Genomic DNA, 17534 nt, shown 5'->3' on the forward strand with positions numbered 1-17534 from the left:
CACTAGAAATATAAACACATTTCTAGTTGACCAATAAAATAGTGGTAATAAATATGGTTAACAGTTATTAGAATAAATTAAGATAACTAATAAGTTTGAGAGCTCACCTAATAACAGAATTACTATGAAAACCTTGAGATACTACTTTTTACCTTTCAAAAAAAGATTAATAAAAAAGATTATATTCTTTTTTATTCTTTTATGTTATAATTCATATATTATATACATGACTAGGGTACAGTTAGAGAAAGAATCTCATACTTTAATAATTAAAGAGTTTAATAATTTAATAACAGTTTGATAATTTAATAATTATTTGATAATTAATTAATTATGCTCACTCCCTTCTACTCTACTGAGTGAAGTATCACCAATAATAACAAACAGTTAAAGAGTATGCTGCTAAATGAACCCCAAGTCCAAGGCCCTAAAACACACCATTCTATCTTGAAAAGTCAGTCCATTTCTTTTGAAACAAACCATAGCATAGTAATGAGAATGTGAATTCAGGAGCCAGTACAGTGTGCTATGCATACTAGGCAAATATTGCACGTACCTTATTTTAGGGTGATTTGGCTGCTAGAATTTGTCTAAAACTTATTTTCCTTAAAAAATTTCCAATGTCAACTTGTTTAAAACTGATACATACTAAGAAAATTAAAGGAAAAAAATCAGCCAACACTCATCAAACACTTTACTAAGGTACTGGAATGGTTTTAATTGCTTTACATGTATTTTTAATCCTCCCAACACTATGAGGTAGACTCTACAAGACAAGAAAACAGACATAAAGAGGGGAAATATAGCTAGGACTGTAAAGGGACTGGGATTCAAACCCTGACAGTTTGCAGCCTTAACTGTGCTAAATTATTCCTATGAACTGCAGGTTCCAAATTTTTTCCAGAAATAATTTGTCTCAGACTCAATTTCTACTTTGTCATATAGTTAGAACAAATATTTCATTAAATTTAGTTTAAAGAGATAAATAAATCTGGAAGATTTAAAAACATTTACCTGCGTCCAGTATGCCCTGGGCCAGAATAGCGCCAAACTTGGCCATGACATCATCATGTTTATCATTGATGACTTTGGAATACAGCTGTCTGAATTGATTCACCTGAAGGAACAAAAAAAAGAATTACAGCCTAATTCTATTTACTTGCTGTGTGATTTTAGAGCAGGCAACAGACTGCTCAAGTGGTAATGAAACCTAAATTCTGATTCACAACAGGCAGATAGGGGGATCTGGACGAGATCTGACGGCAGACCTGTCCCATGGTTGAAACACAGATGTCACGACTTTTCTGGTATCAGAGCACCAGTTTTGTTTTCAGTCCTCATTCCACAGTGGATGATTCAGACTTGGGGGAATGCTGAATGTGATTTTGTACTGCACCACTGTTAGTCAGTAGGCTGAAACTGTGTGAGTGAACACAGGCTTTCACTGCACTGTGAATTAGGTCTATTCTGCTCACCATCTACCTACAGGGCTCCTATGGGGCATAGTCCTTCCATTCTACCTTAAAACAAACTACTCTTCACTGAAGCTGCATGAGTATGTTTTGGATTTATATTCACACATACGATACAGATTTTCATTATGCACACACATTAACTTTTTGAGGAGTAATAATTACTCTTATCAAAAGAACACACCAAAATGGAACACACACGGTGACACATTTAGGGAGAGATTATGGGTAATTTCTGTTTGCTTCTTTTTATTTTCTGTATTTTCTAAAATTAACATGTATTAACTTTTATAATTAGAAAATAGAATTTATAAAATATATTTCTCTTGTTAAAGTACCTATGATTTTTGGGTGACAATAAGGGAAATATTTTATGTTTCTTCAATATCTTACGCTTCTCTTTTCCCACCAAGCATTTTTCAAATGGTAGGTACTCAGAAAGAAGCCTGCTTGTTCAAGAAGTAATGATTATGGAGTTCCCCAAGTTTGCCAAAAGCAGAAAATACCGAATTTGAGTTTCCTAACATAATGATTTTATCTACACTACATAATCTTTCAGAATCTCTTCTCCTTTTCAGTTATCTTGGTCTGGGAGGCCACAATGCGCTATAATACAGAGTAATACAGGATCAGACAACACCGGCTTATAAATACCTCTGCTCTAAGAAGCTGTTTAGGTAAGTTCTCAATACTGATCTTTTCTGAGTCTCAGCTTCTTCATCTCTACAGGGATTATAACACCTACACGGCTGTTGTAAGGATCATATGAGGTAATATATATGTAAAGTAATGTGTAAAGGGCATTGTATGGTTCAATAAGCATGGCTGTCTTACCATACCAGAGAAGAACCCCACCAGTCCTCCATGACTATTACCTCTAACAAAACAATACTTCTTAAAATGGTGCTTTTATTTATAGGCAGCAACAGAATGTGATGGGGAAAACAATGAGCTAACTGTGCCAGCTTATGACCATTAACAAGCCACTTTTCTACATCTTACTTTCTCTAACTATAAAACCCTGCATGATGAGATCATCACTAAATTCCCTTCCAGCTTAAAAAATCCTAAGGTTTGATGCTTTTACTCTGGTTCAACAGGTCAAATTCCTTTGATTCTGAACTTATTTTAGACGAACACTTACAATACCTTATATAGGATGGAAATTTTGTGCTAACAGTTTATGAAATAGTTCATGAATTTATAAAAAGAAACACTGGACAAAGCACTGTATGTACATTATAAGGAAAAATTTAAATATAAAATCACACCCAAAACAAGAAGACAACATCTGAAAGATGGAATTAAAAAAAAAAAATCAATACAAATACCTAATGGGTTTATCCAATCAACATTAAGTAGACTAGTACTTAAAAAGCCAGTTTTTGTCCATCACTTAAAAACTTTCCTCACATTTTATTACTTATGCATCAGTGACTTTATTTTCATTATTATGATTCTTCAGAAAGAATTTCATGGCTAAGGATCATGATTTTCTGACTCAACGTCATCAGTATGAATAGTATAGCCCCCTACAGAAAACAAATTAGAATTTGTAGAAGAAAGTCATATTAATTTCCCATTTTATATCATGATAATCTCAAAGAAAAGATAATTAAATTTCAGACAATGCTGTGATCCATGCTTTCTGCTGTGCTTGATTAAAGTCTACCTTCTCCAAATTCCTACATTTTAAACATTCATCATGTTTTTAATTCTATACACCTTATGCTGTTGGGGGAAAAAAAACAACCCATGCTTATATGCCAGAGAGAAAAATAAAGGTAGGGGAAGAAGGGAATAAAATTCCATTGAGTCTTTTCTGTTGTTACTTATCACCTAGGTATTTCTCTTCTCTCGGTCTCTTTTTCTTCCTTCAGTTTTCCAGGATATAGAAATGAAAGTGTACATCAGGGATCAGTTTCAGAGGGTTTTTTTTTGCCCCCTTTTATCTTTCTATAATAATACATTAGCTCTTATGACTTCAACTAGGTCTCTTAATTTCTTCCACAAAATCCTTGAGGCCGAATGAATTTTGGAATTCAGAATTCACAGTTAACATGGTGCATACACCATTAACTATGTAATAACCTCAGTGGAGTATGGGGGTAGCATCCCATAATTAACCAAATTAATATTTCTGAAGCAGCAAAATGACTGAATATTTACTAAATGGGATAAAGGCTATAAATGTGTTCATACAAGGTTAGATTTTACAGCCAAAAGAGGACTTAAAAACAAAGAAAATTCTTAGTTTTTAGAGTTCTCTGGAATTTGGAATTGCAGATAAAGGGCTCTGGACTTACATAATTTATCTGGACTGGCTCCTATTTCTTTCTTTAGTTCTGATTAATTTCCTATGTTCTCATCTTATCTCCAAATGACTTGCTATAATCTCAAACTTAATGTGACTAAAGTGAAAATTACCTTTCTTCTTTTTCAAGATATTCCTGGCAGTGCTATTATAATTTCCTCCTACCAATATCCCAAATCATGTTTCTAGCTCCCTCCTCAATTTTATTAGCATTATTTTGTTCACGTTAGTTGCCTGTGTCTTTTCTTTGTATTACCACCAACACTTGTAGAATCCAAATCCCCTCTTACTTAAGGAAACGGTATGTAATATAGATACCTATTTACAAATGTATTATGCTGTAAAATAAACCTTATAAAAGTTGATGCTGATTTATTTTATAACTGCAAAAGCTTATCAAACTTGGCTAAATATGATCCTACTTCCAAAAAGGGCACATGTCAGTGGTGGGAGAAGCTTCCTTGTAGCAGGTCTTAGGCTAGATGATATTAGACAAGGATGAGCACTAGATCCTATTCTTATACTTCTATATTTTTATCTGATTCTATGTATGTTACTTGTTATATACATGTTCAAGTAACTGCTAACAGTGGAGTTCATTTAATAAGAAAAACAGAAGATAGATTCTTCATAAAGAGTTTGGTTCTGGAGACAAAATAACTCCAAAGATCTATAAAAGAACATTATTCTAGTTAAATGGTTCTGATCCTCTGGTATAACAGCTTTTTAAATTGGGTCTGTAATCACCCAAAGGGGTATGCAGGTTCTTAGGCCTATGTTTGTGAGTAAGAAACTGGCAGAAGAAAAGCAAAGATGTACTGGAGTTAGTTAAACTAAGACCACAATGTGTATGTATAGCTTAGTGTAAAGGCAGCATTCTATAAAAGGATGTGATATAGATCATGATTACATAAAATAATTTCCTTTGGAAATTTCCATTGAGAATCTCACAAAATATCTCAGAAACATTTCTTTTGGATTGGAAAGGGTTATAGTCTTGATTAAATTAACACGTGAACTTTGATTTCAAGGCATTTTAACTTTATTTCATGGACTGGTTGTGACTAGGACCCTGTAGCCTCGAAAACTTCTCTTCAAGCTTGTTTACAGTCATTTCTTTTCAGCAATAACACATACCACCCCAAAAGAATATCTTTTTTTTTATCCTTCTCTTGCCTTGCTGTGAGGCTTGTAGGATCTTAGTACTCTGACCAGTTTCTCTGCAGTGGAAGCGTGGAGTCCTAACCATTGGACCACCAGGGAATTCCCAGAATATCGATGTTGTCTTCTTAGCAATTATCAGATAAAAGAGAGATGATATAAACTATAGTCTACAAAGCTGTTGATCATATGCTTCAGAGCAGAAAACAATGAAACAGAACCTAAACTTTAAGGATTTATGAACTGAGTAACAATTTCACTCTAAGGGATAGTGTTTCCAGAAAGAACATTTGTTGTATAAAGTTTTGCTTTTTTGTCATTGGGGTGCACATTTAACTTTCCCCTATGGAATTTATATTAATGGTATAAGCTACCAGGTATAACTACATTTCAACATTCTTAATCAAGACCAAAGATTCTAATAAAATGTGAAGATGGAAGTGTGTCCTACATATTCACATCAGCTAAGACTTGGTTCAACAAATGTTTATGAATGATTATAAAATAATAATTATTCAAACTGCTGCATTCTTTTTAACTTTTTCTAAATATGAAAAAGTTTTACTTCTTTATTAGAATAAATAGCTGAAGGCCTTTTGAAACTACACAACCTACTGCAACTTAACCTCACCCCCATTCCAAAGTACTTGGCCATTGTTGGTACACAATTTATGGTTATAAAATCAAATCAATGAAATCCTACAGCAGAAAGAGGAGAGTGAAAAAGTTGGCTTAAAGCTCAACCTTGAGAAAACTAAGATCATGGCGTCTGGTCCCATCACTTCATGGCAAATAGATGGGGAAACAGTGGAAACAATGGCTGACTTTATTTTTCTGGGCTCCAAAATCACTGCAGATGGTGATTGCAGCCATGAAATTGAAAGATGCTTACTGCTTAGAAAGTTATGACCAACCTAGACAGCATATTAAAAAGCAGAGACATCACTTTGCCAACAAAGGTCTGTCTAGTCCAGGCTATGGTTTTTCCAATAGTTATCTACGGATGTGAGAATTGGACTACAAAGAAAGCTAAGCACCTAAGAATTGATGCTTTTGAACTGTGGTGTTGGAGAAGACTCTTGAGAGTTCCTTAGACTGCAAGGAGATCCAACCAGTCCATCCTAAAGGAGATCAGTCCTGGGTGTTCATTGGAAGGACTGATGTTGAAGCTGAAACTCTAATACTTTGTCCACCTGATGTGAAGAGCTAGCTCATTGGAAAAGACCCTGATGTTGGGAAAGATTGAGGGCAGGAGGAGAAGGGGACGACAGAAGATGAGATGGTTGGATGGCATCACTGACTCGATGGACATAGGTTTGGGTAGACTCCAGGAGTTGGTGATGGGCAGGGACGCCTAGTGTGCTGCGGTTCATGGGGACGCAAAGAGTCGGACACGACTGAGCGACTGAACTGAACTGAACTGACAGCAGAGGGTAGGAATATGGTAAAACATTTGTCATGTTCATAATACATACAACATGAAAGCAACAGGTCAAAGTGAGTAAGTATCTGTATATTACTGTTAGGGGAGATGCATTCCATGACCAAATTTCCTTCTTAAATGACATTACTCAGTTGGATAACTTCTAGCTAACAAAGATCAACAGATGATCAAAAGCAGACATAAAGGATGCAAAAGCTACTCATATTATAACTGCTGTATTTAAAAATAAAACCGAAAAAGAAATGTGGTCTGTTTGAAAAGATGTTTATATTCTAGAAGATATAATACATTAAGGAATATATTATTAAAACAGGATGTGAAGTTTGATTCTATTTCTGCAATAATCCAATTTTTAGAAGTCTTGTGATTTTGAAAGAGTAGAACTGGATTTAAAAAAAAAAAGTGACAAAAATGATAGCAACTGCTTAGAAACGGAAATTTATTAAACAAAGTTTCACAGAATAATCAATGAATTCTAAAATTATTTTTCTCCTTCACCCTCCCTTGCCCCCCTCCCAGTCTATCTACTTTGCTGAAAATAAATCTTAATGAGCCCAAAGACAGTACACCAATGGCATTTTCTGTTGTCAATCTCTTTGACTGCTTCTCATACAGAAGCAGAAATACTACAAGCTTGTTAAATGCCCTAAGTTTAAATTAAGAATTAAAAGATCTGAAATTACTGCATAAACTATATACATCTATTACATATATGTCAAGCATGGTATTTTTAAGTATATGTAAATAAGACCTATCATTGTCTGTTTCTCAATAAAATGAGAAGTTCTGGTTGAGGTGCCAAGATACATCAGATCAAAAGTCTGAAATGAGGTCTGAGAGGAGACCCCATGAGATTTTAAAATAGATGCCTCAAAATATGTTATGGAGTCATCCACACGGTCTATGTGGGGACTAGATGATAGAAGGATATGTGAAAAGGACTTGAATGGGGAAAGCTAGGCTTTACGTCTTTCCTCCTAACTCCAAGCCTAGAAATGGGCTTCAGAGAGACCAAGTGGTGGGCTTAATGATCAGTGGTCACTGTGCATTGACATCTGACACATGAAGTAAGAGGCATTTGCTATTGACTGAGGTATAAGCAGTGCAAGAGGGAGGGAGAAGAAAGGGAAGGAGGAAGAGAGAGGAAGAGGCAAAAAAAAAAAAGTTGCACTGAAAACCTATTACAATCCGACCTGCAGAAAGGGCAAAATATGCAAGAGGTTTTTTGTGGATAAAGAAAGAAAGTCTTCCTGGAGCCACCTGAAACCCCGCCCAAGGCCTCTCCATTGAGGGCAATGACATTCCCACGGAGAATCTGGATGAGCTCCTTTCTAAACTGAGACTGTATACACTACATAAAGTGACTGCAGAACTTTTTATTGCCTCAGAGGACAGATCAAAAGAGTCATGGACCATTGAGTTTGTGTCATGTATTAGAGGAACACACCATCCCACTGAACAAATTTTAAAAGGACAGCAGAAGGCAGAATTAAAGTTGATTTTTATGATTTTGCCAACCCATGAGTTCTAATTTTTTGAAGTATGGCTATGTAGCTGAATTAACAAAGTGACCATAAATGTATAAAAAAATGCATTCAAAGAATATTATATACTTAAAGCTTACTTCCTATGCATTCAGTGTTCACAACATCTGAGGTAAAAATGTACTCAAGAGAAGATAAGCTACTAAAGAAAAGTCTGAACTAGTTCTCTCCTAGAGAATATTTTTGTCTGCTCACCTTTGGACAAGTGATTTCAGTCTGCTGGATCATGATGAGAGCTGAAGCTATGAGAGCGCCTTGCCTCACATAGTTCACAGGGTCATTTGTCATTGGTTCGAGCAAATTAATTGCTTCCTGAAAGCATAAAAAAAACCTTTTAATAAAGTTCATGTAGCTAAATTTTCAAATTATTTACTGTCTTTCTAACACAATATTTCCATCTAACATTGTATTCACAAGTTAATTTAAGACTACTTGGATGAAATGGTCAGAAATGAGCATGATTTAAGTTTCAGTATAACTGATGGTAAGTGAAAAGGAAGCTTAGAGAACACAAGTGCTCCTGTCTTCGGGTAAAAGAGGTCAAGAAGAAATTAAGAAAAAATGAGATTAATGTTTGACAAACAATATTATTTTCCAGGTGCAGTGGAAGGTATTTTATATATTTATTACATATTCAGGATGAAGAGGGTATATTCATCCTCAATATATAAAATACCTTCCACTAAAACAAGAGCAATAGAAAACAATTTTTATAAACAAAGAAACAGTTAGAAAGGTAAATTGACAAAAATCACCTAAGTGTAGCAAACTCAGGCCAGTCTGACTCTGTATCCAACTTCTTTCAAATACTAGAGTAAGATAATATCTTAAGATAACTTTACAAAACCTAATTTAAAAAATTAAATAAATCAAATCTAAATTGAAACAAACAAAAAACAAACAGAACTCTGAAAACAAGATTTTACTTGCTCGTAGAATGGCAACACAAACTAAATCGAATAGGATTAGAACTGATTCCATGGTTACACTCTGAAAGACTATATATGGTGGAATTTTCCAAAATGTTTACCAGGATTTTCCCAATATTAAATTCTTCAGAATATCAGTTCTATGAAAACAGGATTCCTTGATTAAATAAGTTTGGGAACTCCAGCATACTATATATTACCCTCTCTTGCATCAAGGGCTCCAGGAACGTATATATCATATAACAAAAGGTTTAAGAAAGCTAATTAAACGAACCACTAGTAAACAGACTCACAGATTTACAGAACGAACTTATGGTTGCCAGGGGAGAAGGGTAGGGGGAAGGAATAGTTAGGGAGTTTGAAATTGACATGCACACACTGCATATTTAAAATGAATAACCAGCAAGGTCCTACTCCTTAGCACAGGGAACTCTGTTCAATGTTACATGGCAGCCTCGATGGGAGGGGAGTTTGGGGGAGAATGGATACATGTATATTTATGGCTGAGTCCCTTTTCTGTCCACCTGAAATTATCACAACATTGTTAACTGGCTGTACTCCAATATAAAATAAAAAGTAAAAAAAAAAAAAAAAAGAGAAAGACACCACTAGAGCTTTGTATATCTGACCAAGAACTCTTCTGCTCTGTTCAACACTCTGCAGGAGCCTTGTTTAGCACCTCTTACAAGGTCCTTAGGTAAGTACAAACCTGGGGGAGCAGAGGAATGAGTTTATATGATTATCAAACTTATTTTAATACAGTATATCACTTCTCAAATGTCCTTTGTTTCAAAGCTGGGTAAGTGAATTGAATCCTTTTTTGGGGGTGGGGAGTAATGATTTTAGATTTCCTTACACGTCAATTTATTTATTAAAAAAAAAATCACGAGTGATTAACAGGTAAAACAAACATCACATAAGTGCATTCTTTCTCACTTCCCTGTAAAATGTACTGCTGTTGTTTAGAAGAATAAGTTTTTCAAATATTATTCATATATTGCTAATATTGTTTATGAAGCAGTCATGATAAAAATCTAACAAAATTTCCAACTTATAAGTTAGAAGATACTAACTTGACCTTTAAAGTATGTGATATAACCTCAAAGACATATTTTAGAATAAACAGGGTGTTTCAGGTTTTTCAGAAACAAAATTAAAGTGCCAAACTTCAGACAGATATTCATAAGTAGATCATACAAACTATCTAGAAATAAAGCAGACTTGTTTAGTAAGAGTAATGAAAAATGTTCATTGAATTAACTTGTCAGATGCTGTGTCTCAAAGAACATTTATTCCTAGATACCATATTAAGTTCAGAATAATCTGGAAAGAAAAAAAATCTAATTTACATTTAACTTATGAGGTCTGACATAAATGTCTACTAAAGACCTGAGGGAGAAAATACTTTGCAAAGCATTCAACTATATTTTTCCTTTATTTATAGAACAGATGTGTCCGGAAAAAAATGAAGGCCAATTTCTATAAACTGTATTTTATACACACAATGACTTTTCTAATAAAATTGACGATACATTCTCATGTAAGAAATTTTCCAAAAAAATGAAAACATTTAAAAAACAAAACTGTGAGGGCAGAGACCATGTCCAACTTGCTCCTCACCATATCCTTAAAATGATCTTCCCTCTATCATTCAATTGACAAATATTTACTGAAACTCTACTATGTGTCAAGTCTGACTTTGGTTTTAGCAGTGAATATTTGGTTCTCAGGGACCCTACATTTCAGTGGAGAGGAGACAAACAATAAATAAATAGGCCAAAATAAAATAAAAAGTCAGAAAAAAAGAAGAGAGAAAGAAACCACTAGAGCTTTGTATATCCCAACATTTGTTCATTGTATTTAACCAAGAACTCTTTTGCTCAATTAAGTCATAAAAATATGTCAGGTGGTGCTAAGTGCTCTGAAGAAAAATAAGGCAGGGTAAGGAGACAGAATGGGAATACTGGAAGGGCATGTCTTTTTATAAATTTTTATACAATTCTTGCCACACAGTGAAAATGCCTATTTTAATTTCTAGCTTCAATAATGTTTTATGTGACTAGGAAAAATTGTTTGTATCTAATACTAACCCTCCTTATTAGAGAAAAAGTCAAGCAAGTTAAAATCTAATCCCTGGAATCAATCAACAAACTAAAAATTATGCTTTACTTTAGTTTGGATAAGAAATGATTTCTAAAACATGGCTCCATTCTGATGTAAAGACTCTGGGGATATAACCATTTTCTTGTTCTCTCTCTCTTTCACACACAGACACATGCTTGTATGCTGTTAAAAGAAAAAGTACACCTTTTGAGGAACTAGCCAAGATGTGTTCATGTGTGCTATGAGAGGCAAAATGTGATTATGTCATTGCTGTTGGTCAAGAATACCTGTTATTAAAATACTGTTGCATTTCTTTATGAATCTCATGACAAAATGTTTTCGAATCATCAATGTGCCTAGCCCAACTCTTTCTGTCACTTTTGAGGGCTTAACAAATACCAGGTTACCTATTACGCTCTTGAGGAAAAAACAGACAAACAGCAGTTAGGCATAAGGTTAAAACACACACATGAAAAATCAAACTGAATTGACCATGGTGGTCTTAAGAAGAACTTTGATTTCCATAATACTAATTATGCAAATTAAACATGTATGTAAAATGGCCAGAGCAGTTCTTCAAAGAGCAAAATAGTTTTCCTTCTTTTTAAAGATTTCAGTGCTTTTCAAAAAATTCAACAGCATTGTTTCTACTAGAGCCACCCATGTAATGTGGTTTGTTCTTAAACTGCTTTCAGCAATCCGGCACAGTAAAGTAGGGGAGTTCGGGGAAGCTTAGCTTGCAAGGCAAGTGCAGATCACAGCACACTTGTATTTTTACAGCTGTGACATAAACTTCTCTGCTGGGAAAACAGTCTGGCGCCAGGGAAGCGCGGCCTGCCTGGCTTGGGCTTTACCTTGTTTCCCGTACCAGCACAGCAGATGCCCAGGGCCATGGCAGCTCCATAACGAACGTGAGGGTTGTAACTCTCTGACAACAACGAAACAACGCTGGGGCACTGTTCAGGGGTCCTGATGAGAAACAGAGACACATTTTAAATCAAGATGGAACAACTTTAATCAATTTTGTGAAAGCTATGGGGAACAACAGAGTTATATTCAACACAGAAGTTGCAGAATTAAACATCTCCAACAGAATTCTAATATTGATATTAGAAATCTATCGTCAACGCTCAGAGACTGTAAGCAAAGAAAGGAAAGTATCAGGTGATCCCTCAACTGCAGCTCTGCATCCCAGAATCTGTCATTCCTTGTGTGAGACACAAGGAATGGTGGGAAACAGCCATGGGGTGGGAAGACACAAGGGTGGGAAACAGCCATGGGGGAAGGGGGTGGGGGCAAACACTGCTCTGCATCCACTCATAACTCCTGCTTACTCTGGGTCTTGTTTCAGAAGACAAATGTCACTTATAGAGACTCCAACATGATTCCAAATGATTTAAATCTTCCAGTTATTACTCTGATGGAATATTACATTGGTAAATAGGACTCAGTATGAAAAATATTCTGATTTTTGTTATCTTCAGTAATTATTTTTGTGTTGATAAGAAAGAGAAGTTGTTCTGTTCTTATCCTCTTCGTATTTGTAGCAAATAGAGAAAACAGGGGAACCCTGACAAATGAAGTATCTGATCGGCTCTCTGAAAGACTGTCCTGTTAGAGGGGTTCCTTCTGAGGGGCAGGCTGACGGGTACAGTAACTGGGAGAGAGTATAAGGGGCATTCTGAAAGGCTGGTGCTGATGAACTAGGTCTGGTTAGACAGGCCTGTTCAGTTGTGAAAACTCATCAAGCTGTAGGCTAATTATGCGCATGTTTTTATATGTATATTATACTTCAATAAAAACTTAAAAAAGAGACTATTCATATATTACATTTCAATAGAAAGTTAAAGTATCTTGTGAATGAAAACAGTTATTACATACAGACCAACTCAAACCTATAATTCCATGCTGAGACTGTCCTCTTGCCTCAAACTCCAGTGAATAGTAAACTCAAACTTCAAATGAAGTAGAGCCAAATTTATGAAAACTGTCTATAAAGGTGAATTTGGGGGAAAAGGCAAGACAAGGGTAGAGGATTAAGAGTACAAACTACTATGTATAAATAAGCTATGAAGATATATTCTACAACACAGGGGATATAGCCAATATTTTATGGTAACTATATATGGAACACAGTCTTTTAAAACTGTGAATCACTATGTTGTACATCTAAGACATACAATATTATACATCAACCATACCTCAAAAAGATGGGCGGGGGGGAACTCTGCTGTAAGGGAAGGTTGGATTATTTCCCAACTTTATTATTTAAAAAAGACGTAACTCATACCCAAAGTTCACACAAAACTACATAAAAACCAGTTGGCTATTAAACCCAGGAAACTGATTATACCTAGGGCTCTGACATCTGGATTTCTTCACTGACTTTTCAGGGAGCTGGTGGCACAGAGAGCCCTCTGCCCACCTTGCCCCTCAGCTGCAGCAAGGACAGCACAGTCCAGGGAAAAGTGACTCACAAAGAGTTTATCTGAAATGTGTCTAAAATCTTATTTTATGACTCTCCCCTTGTTAAAAGTATTATGCTTAAAAAAAGGTATTAACTATTTCATGAGGTTTAGAAAAAAATTTGCCTGTGAACACAAATACAGAGCTTTGCCTGGGAGCCTAATCAAAGAGCTTTACTTAGTTTATCACCATAATGACTGAGACAGTCTGTGAGGGCTATAAACTCAAAAGCACATAAAAAAATTCTTGTATGTTTCTCAGTCTAATAATAATTCCAACTCTGACACATTCTTCAGAAAATTTGTTAAGACAAGGAATGATAAACACATTAATAAATTAGCTTAGACATTCAACTTCTTCAAGAGCAAAATAAAATAATGCATGAGTGCTAAGTTGCTTCAGTTGTTTCTGACTCTACGCAACACTATAGACTGTAGCCTGCCAAGTTCCTCTGTCCATGGGATTCTCCAGGCAAGCATACTGGAGTGGGTTGCCATTTCCTTCTGCAGGGGATCTTCCTGACCCAGGGATTGAACCTGTGTCTCTTATGCCCTCCTGCATTGGCAGGTGAATTCTTTACCACTAGCGCCACCTGGGAAGCCCCCAAATCATAATATTCTAGTTTTACTTTAATTTTTCAACAGGAAGCTCTAAAAGGACAAGTGAATTTTTCCAAGCAATGATCGCAATGCAAACATTCACTGGAAGCAAAACTTCCTTATTTTAATCTTTATCCAAACACATACATACACGCTATTGTTATTGTTTAGTTGCTAAGTCATGTCCAACTCTTGTGACCCTGTTGACTGTAGCCCGTCAGGCTCCTCTGTTCATGGGATTTTCCAGGCAAGAACATTAGAGGGCTTTGCCATTTCCTTCTCTAGGGGATCTTCCAGACCCAGGGATTGAACCTGTGTCTCCTGCATTGGCAGGAGGATTCTTTACCACACAGCCATCAGGGAAGCCCACACATACATGCTGGTAAATATACCATTTTAAAAACTAAGCTAATAAATGAATAAATGACAAAACTATATCAATATTACCAATATTTTGCAACATATAATGAAATTAATGGATATCAGCATCATTATCAGACTGCTAACATCATGAAAAGAAAAACAACTAGACCTGATACCTTATGCACACTGCCAGCCTCTCCTTAAATTAAAAAAGAGAGAGAAAAAAGAAGAAAAGAGTGAAACACTGACTTTGAATTAGATCAAGTCTTTTTTTTTTTTTTAATTAGACCAAGTCTTTATACCTATCAATTTATAGGGAATACAGAAAACCAAAAAACACATTATATTACACAGAGGTGCAGTGGGGGTGGGGAGGGCAAGGCAAGATATGGAGGAAGAACCTGCATTAGTAGAAAATACACTAATATTCTTTAATAACAATTCATAAGGCTTTCATTCAGTTGTTTTAGATAATTCTGACACAGTCCATAAGGTTTTCATTCAGTTGTTTTAGATAATTCTGACATTCCTTGAATGTTAGTTTTTCTATGTAAACATTTATCTCTTAAGGTAATGGCATAAAATAATCTCTTTATCTTGTTTTAATGCCTTTGGACCAGTATAATTAAGTATTTAAATGACTAATCCTTGATCAGCAACAAAAGTTCATCATATTACCAAGTGTGAAAGAGATCACCAGTCCAGGTTGGATGCATGAGACAAGTGCTCGGGGCTGGTGCACTGGGATGACCCAGAGGGAAGGGATGCGGAGGGAGGTGGGAGGGGGGTTCAGGATGGGGAACACATGTAAATCCATGACTGATTCATGTCAATGTATGGCAAAAACCACTACAATACTGTAAAGTAATTAGCCTCCAACTAATAAAAATAAATGAAAAAAAAAAAATTAAGAAAAAAAGTTCATCTGTCTTCATGAACATTTCCTGCTCTATTTTTTGGTTAGTTTATAAAAATTTAGAAAGTGAATAAGAGATTTAGAGATTAAAAGAGGGGTGATAGTACACACTTTGAACTTTGTTTTCATCTCAATATAAAAAATACATAAAATATTATCAGAAAAATAACTGAAAAAGAAAACAGTTTCATCTCCAAAAGACAGTGTCCCTTGAGATTCTGTATCCTAAGCTACTGCTATTTGCAGTTTTTAAATTAGTTTTTACTGTAGTTTTTTACCATCAATTTAGTATTTAAAGAATTATCTACTACATGCAAAGTACCACAAGGAAAACAAAACCACATAGACCCTGCCTCAAACCTTATGACTTTAATCCTATCTTTAATATTTCTTTTTTACCATCTTAGTGTACTCTGAAAGCCACTCAGTTGTGTCTGACTCTTTGTGACCCCATGGACTATACAGTCCATGGAATTCTCCAGGCCAGAATACTGGAGTGAGTAGCCTTTCCCTTCTCCCGGGGATCTTCCCAACCCAGGAATCGAACCCAGGTCTCCCGCATTGGAGGGAGATTCTTTACCAGCTGAGCCACAAGGGAAGCCCAACAGTACTGGAATGAGTAGCCTTTCCCTTCTCCATGGGATCTTCCCGACCCAGGAATCGAACCAGGGTCTCCTACATTGCAGGCGGATTCTTTACCAAATGAGTTATCAGGGAAGCCCATAATAAGCAACAAAGCTCTTAAAAATCTGAGTGCACTTCTGAACCTACTGTAACATTCAAAAAGTTACAGCATTATCAGCATGTCTCCGAGCCCTGCCCTTTATATGAGCAAACTAAGAAATGAAAAATTCACTAGAGGGGGCTCAACAGCAGAACTGAGCAGGCAGAGGTAATATTATCTTTCTCAGGTTAATTGAGAATTGAAATTAGGTTGGCTTAGACAATCCAATCTGAAGAGTAGAAAAAGAAAAGAATGAAGAAATATGAACAGAGCCTAAGAGAACTGTGGGCATCACAAAACATACCAACACATGCCTAATAGGGGTCCCAATGGGAGAAGAAAAAGAGAAGGCTGAAAGAATACTTAAAGAAATAATGGCTGAAAACATCCCAAATTTTGATGAAAGACTAGAAACTTAACAAACTCCAAGCAGGATAAACTCAAGAGAATGGTAAACAAAAAAGACAAAGACTACACTCTAGTAGGAGACAGACAATAATAAGTGATAAAGTTAGTAAAAAGCGGAAGCTCTATGGAGAGCAAAAAAAGTAAATCATGGTAAAGGGTCTTGGAAGAGCCAAGAGAATGGGGCATTTTGCAGCATTCATTGGTGCAGTCAGGGCACCTTCAGTGATGAGGTGACATTTAAGCGAAGACAAGAAGGCAGTGAAGAAGTGAGTCAAGTGGCTATCCAGAGGAAGAATACAGGTAGTAGAAACAGCTCATGCAAGTGCCCTGTGGCAGAATGACACCCAGCATGTTTTAGGAGGGGCAAAGACGCCAACAGTTTGACAGTAGTGAAGAGGGAAGAGTAGATGAAGACAGGGGCAGGTTATAGGAAACTGGCTTTTACTATGAGTGAAATGAAGGACTATCAGGATTCTAAGCAAAGGAATGACATGATCTGACTTGTTTAAAAACGGTCATTTTGGCTGCTCTACTGAGACCAGAGGTAAAGGGAGAAGAAAGACCAATTAAGAGGCTACCTCAGAAATCTGGTTAAGATATATCAGTGACTTGGAAAAGGTTCTAGTCATGAACATAGAGGGGAAAAGTTTGAAATTTGCCACCTGATGTGAAAAGTCAACGCATTAGAAAAGACCCTGATGCTGGGAAAGGTTGAGGGCAGCAGGAGAAGGACACAGAGGACGAGATGGTGGGATGGCATCAATGACTCAATGGACATAAGTCTGAGCAAGCTCAGGGAGATAGTGAAGGACAGGGAAGCCTGGCATGCTGCAGTCCATGGGGGTCACAAAGAGTTGGACACAACTAAGCAACTGAATAACAAAGAGTTATTTCAGTGGAGTGCTGGCGATAAAAATCTGATTACAAGGGTTACAGACTGCGTAGGTAGTAAGAAGGAAAGTAAAGTAAAAGTCGCTCAGTTGTGTCCGACTCTGCGACCCCATGGACTATGCAGTACATGGAATTCTCCAGGCCAGAATACTGGAGTGAGTAGCCTTTCCCTTCTCCAGGGGATCTTCCCAACCCAGGGA

General features: G+C 36.2%; 1 protein-coding gene across 1 annotated transcript in view; it reads right to left on the reverse strand.

Annotated features, from left to right (window-relative positions):
• PSMD1 (proteasome 26S subunit, non-ATPase 1) overlaps positions 1–17534 on the reverse strand; it is an 86480-nt gene that overhangs the window by 16322 nt on the left and 52624 nt on the right. Inside the window, exons 17-19 of the mRNA XM_065930368.1 lie at positions 11822–11936; positions 8131–8247; positions 1015–1117 (exon numbers count right to left, since the gene is read on the reverse strand). Of these exons, the coding sequence (XP_065786440.1) occupies positions 1015–1117; positions 8131–8247; positions 11822–11936 (335 nt within the window). The remainder of the gene's footprint in view (positions 1–1014; positions 1118–8130; positions 8248–11821; positions 11937–17534) is intronic.

The sequence above is a fragment of the Muntiacus reevesi genome, chromosome 3 (genome assembly GCF_963930625.1).
Source record: "Muntiacus reevesi chromosome 3, mMunRee1.1, whole genome shotgun sequence".
Lineage (NCBI taxonomy): Eukaryota > Metazoa > Chordata > Mammalia > Artiodactyla > Cervidae > Muntiacus > Muntiacus reevesi.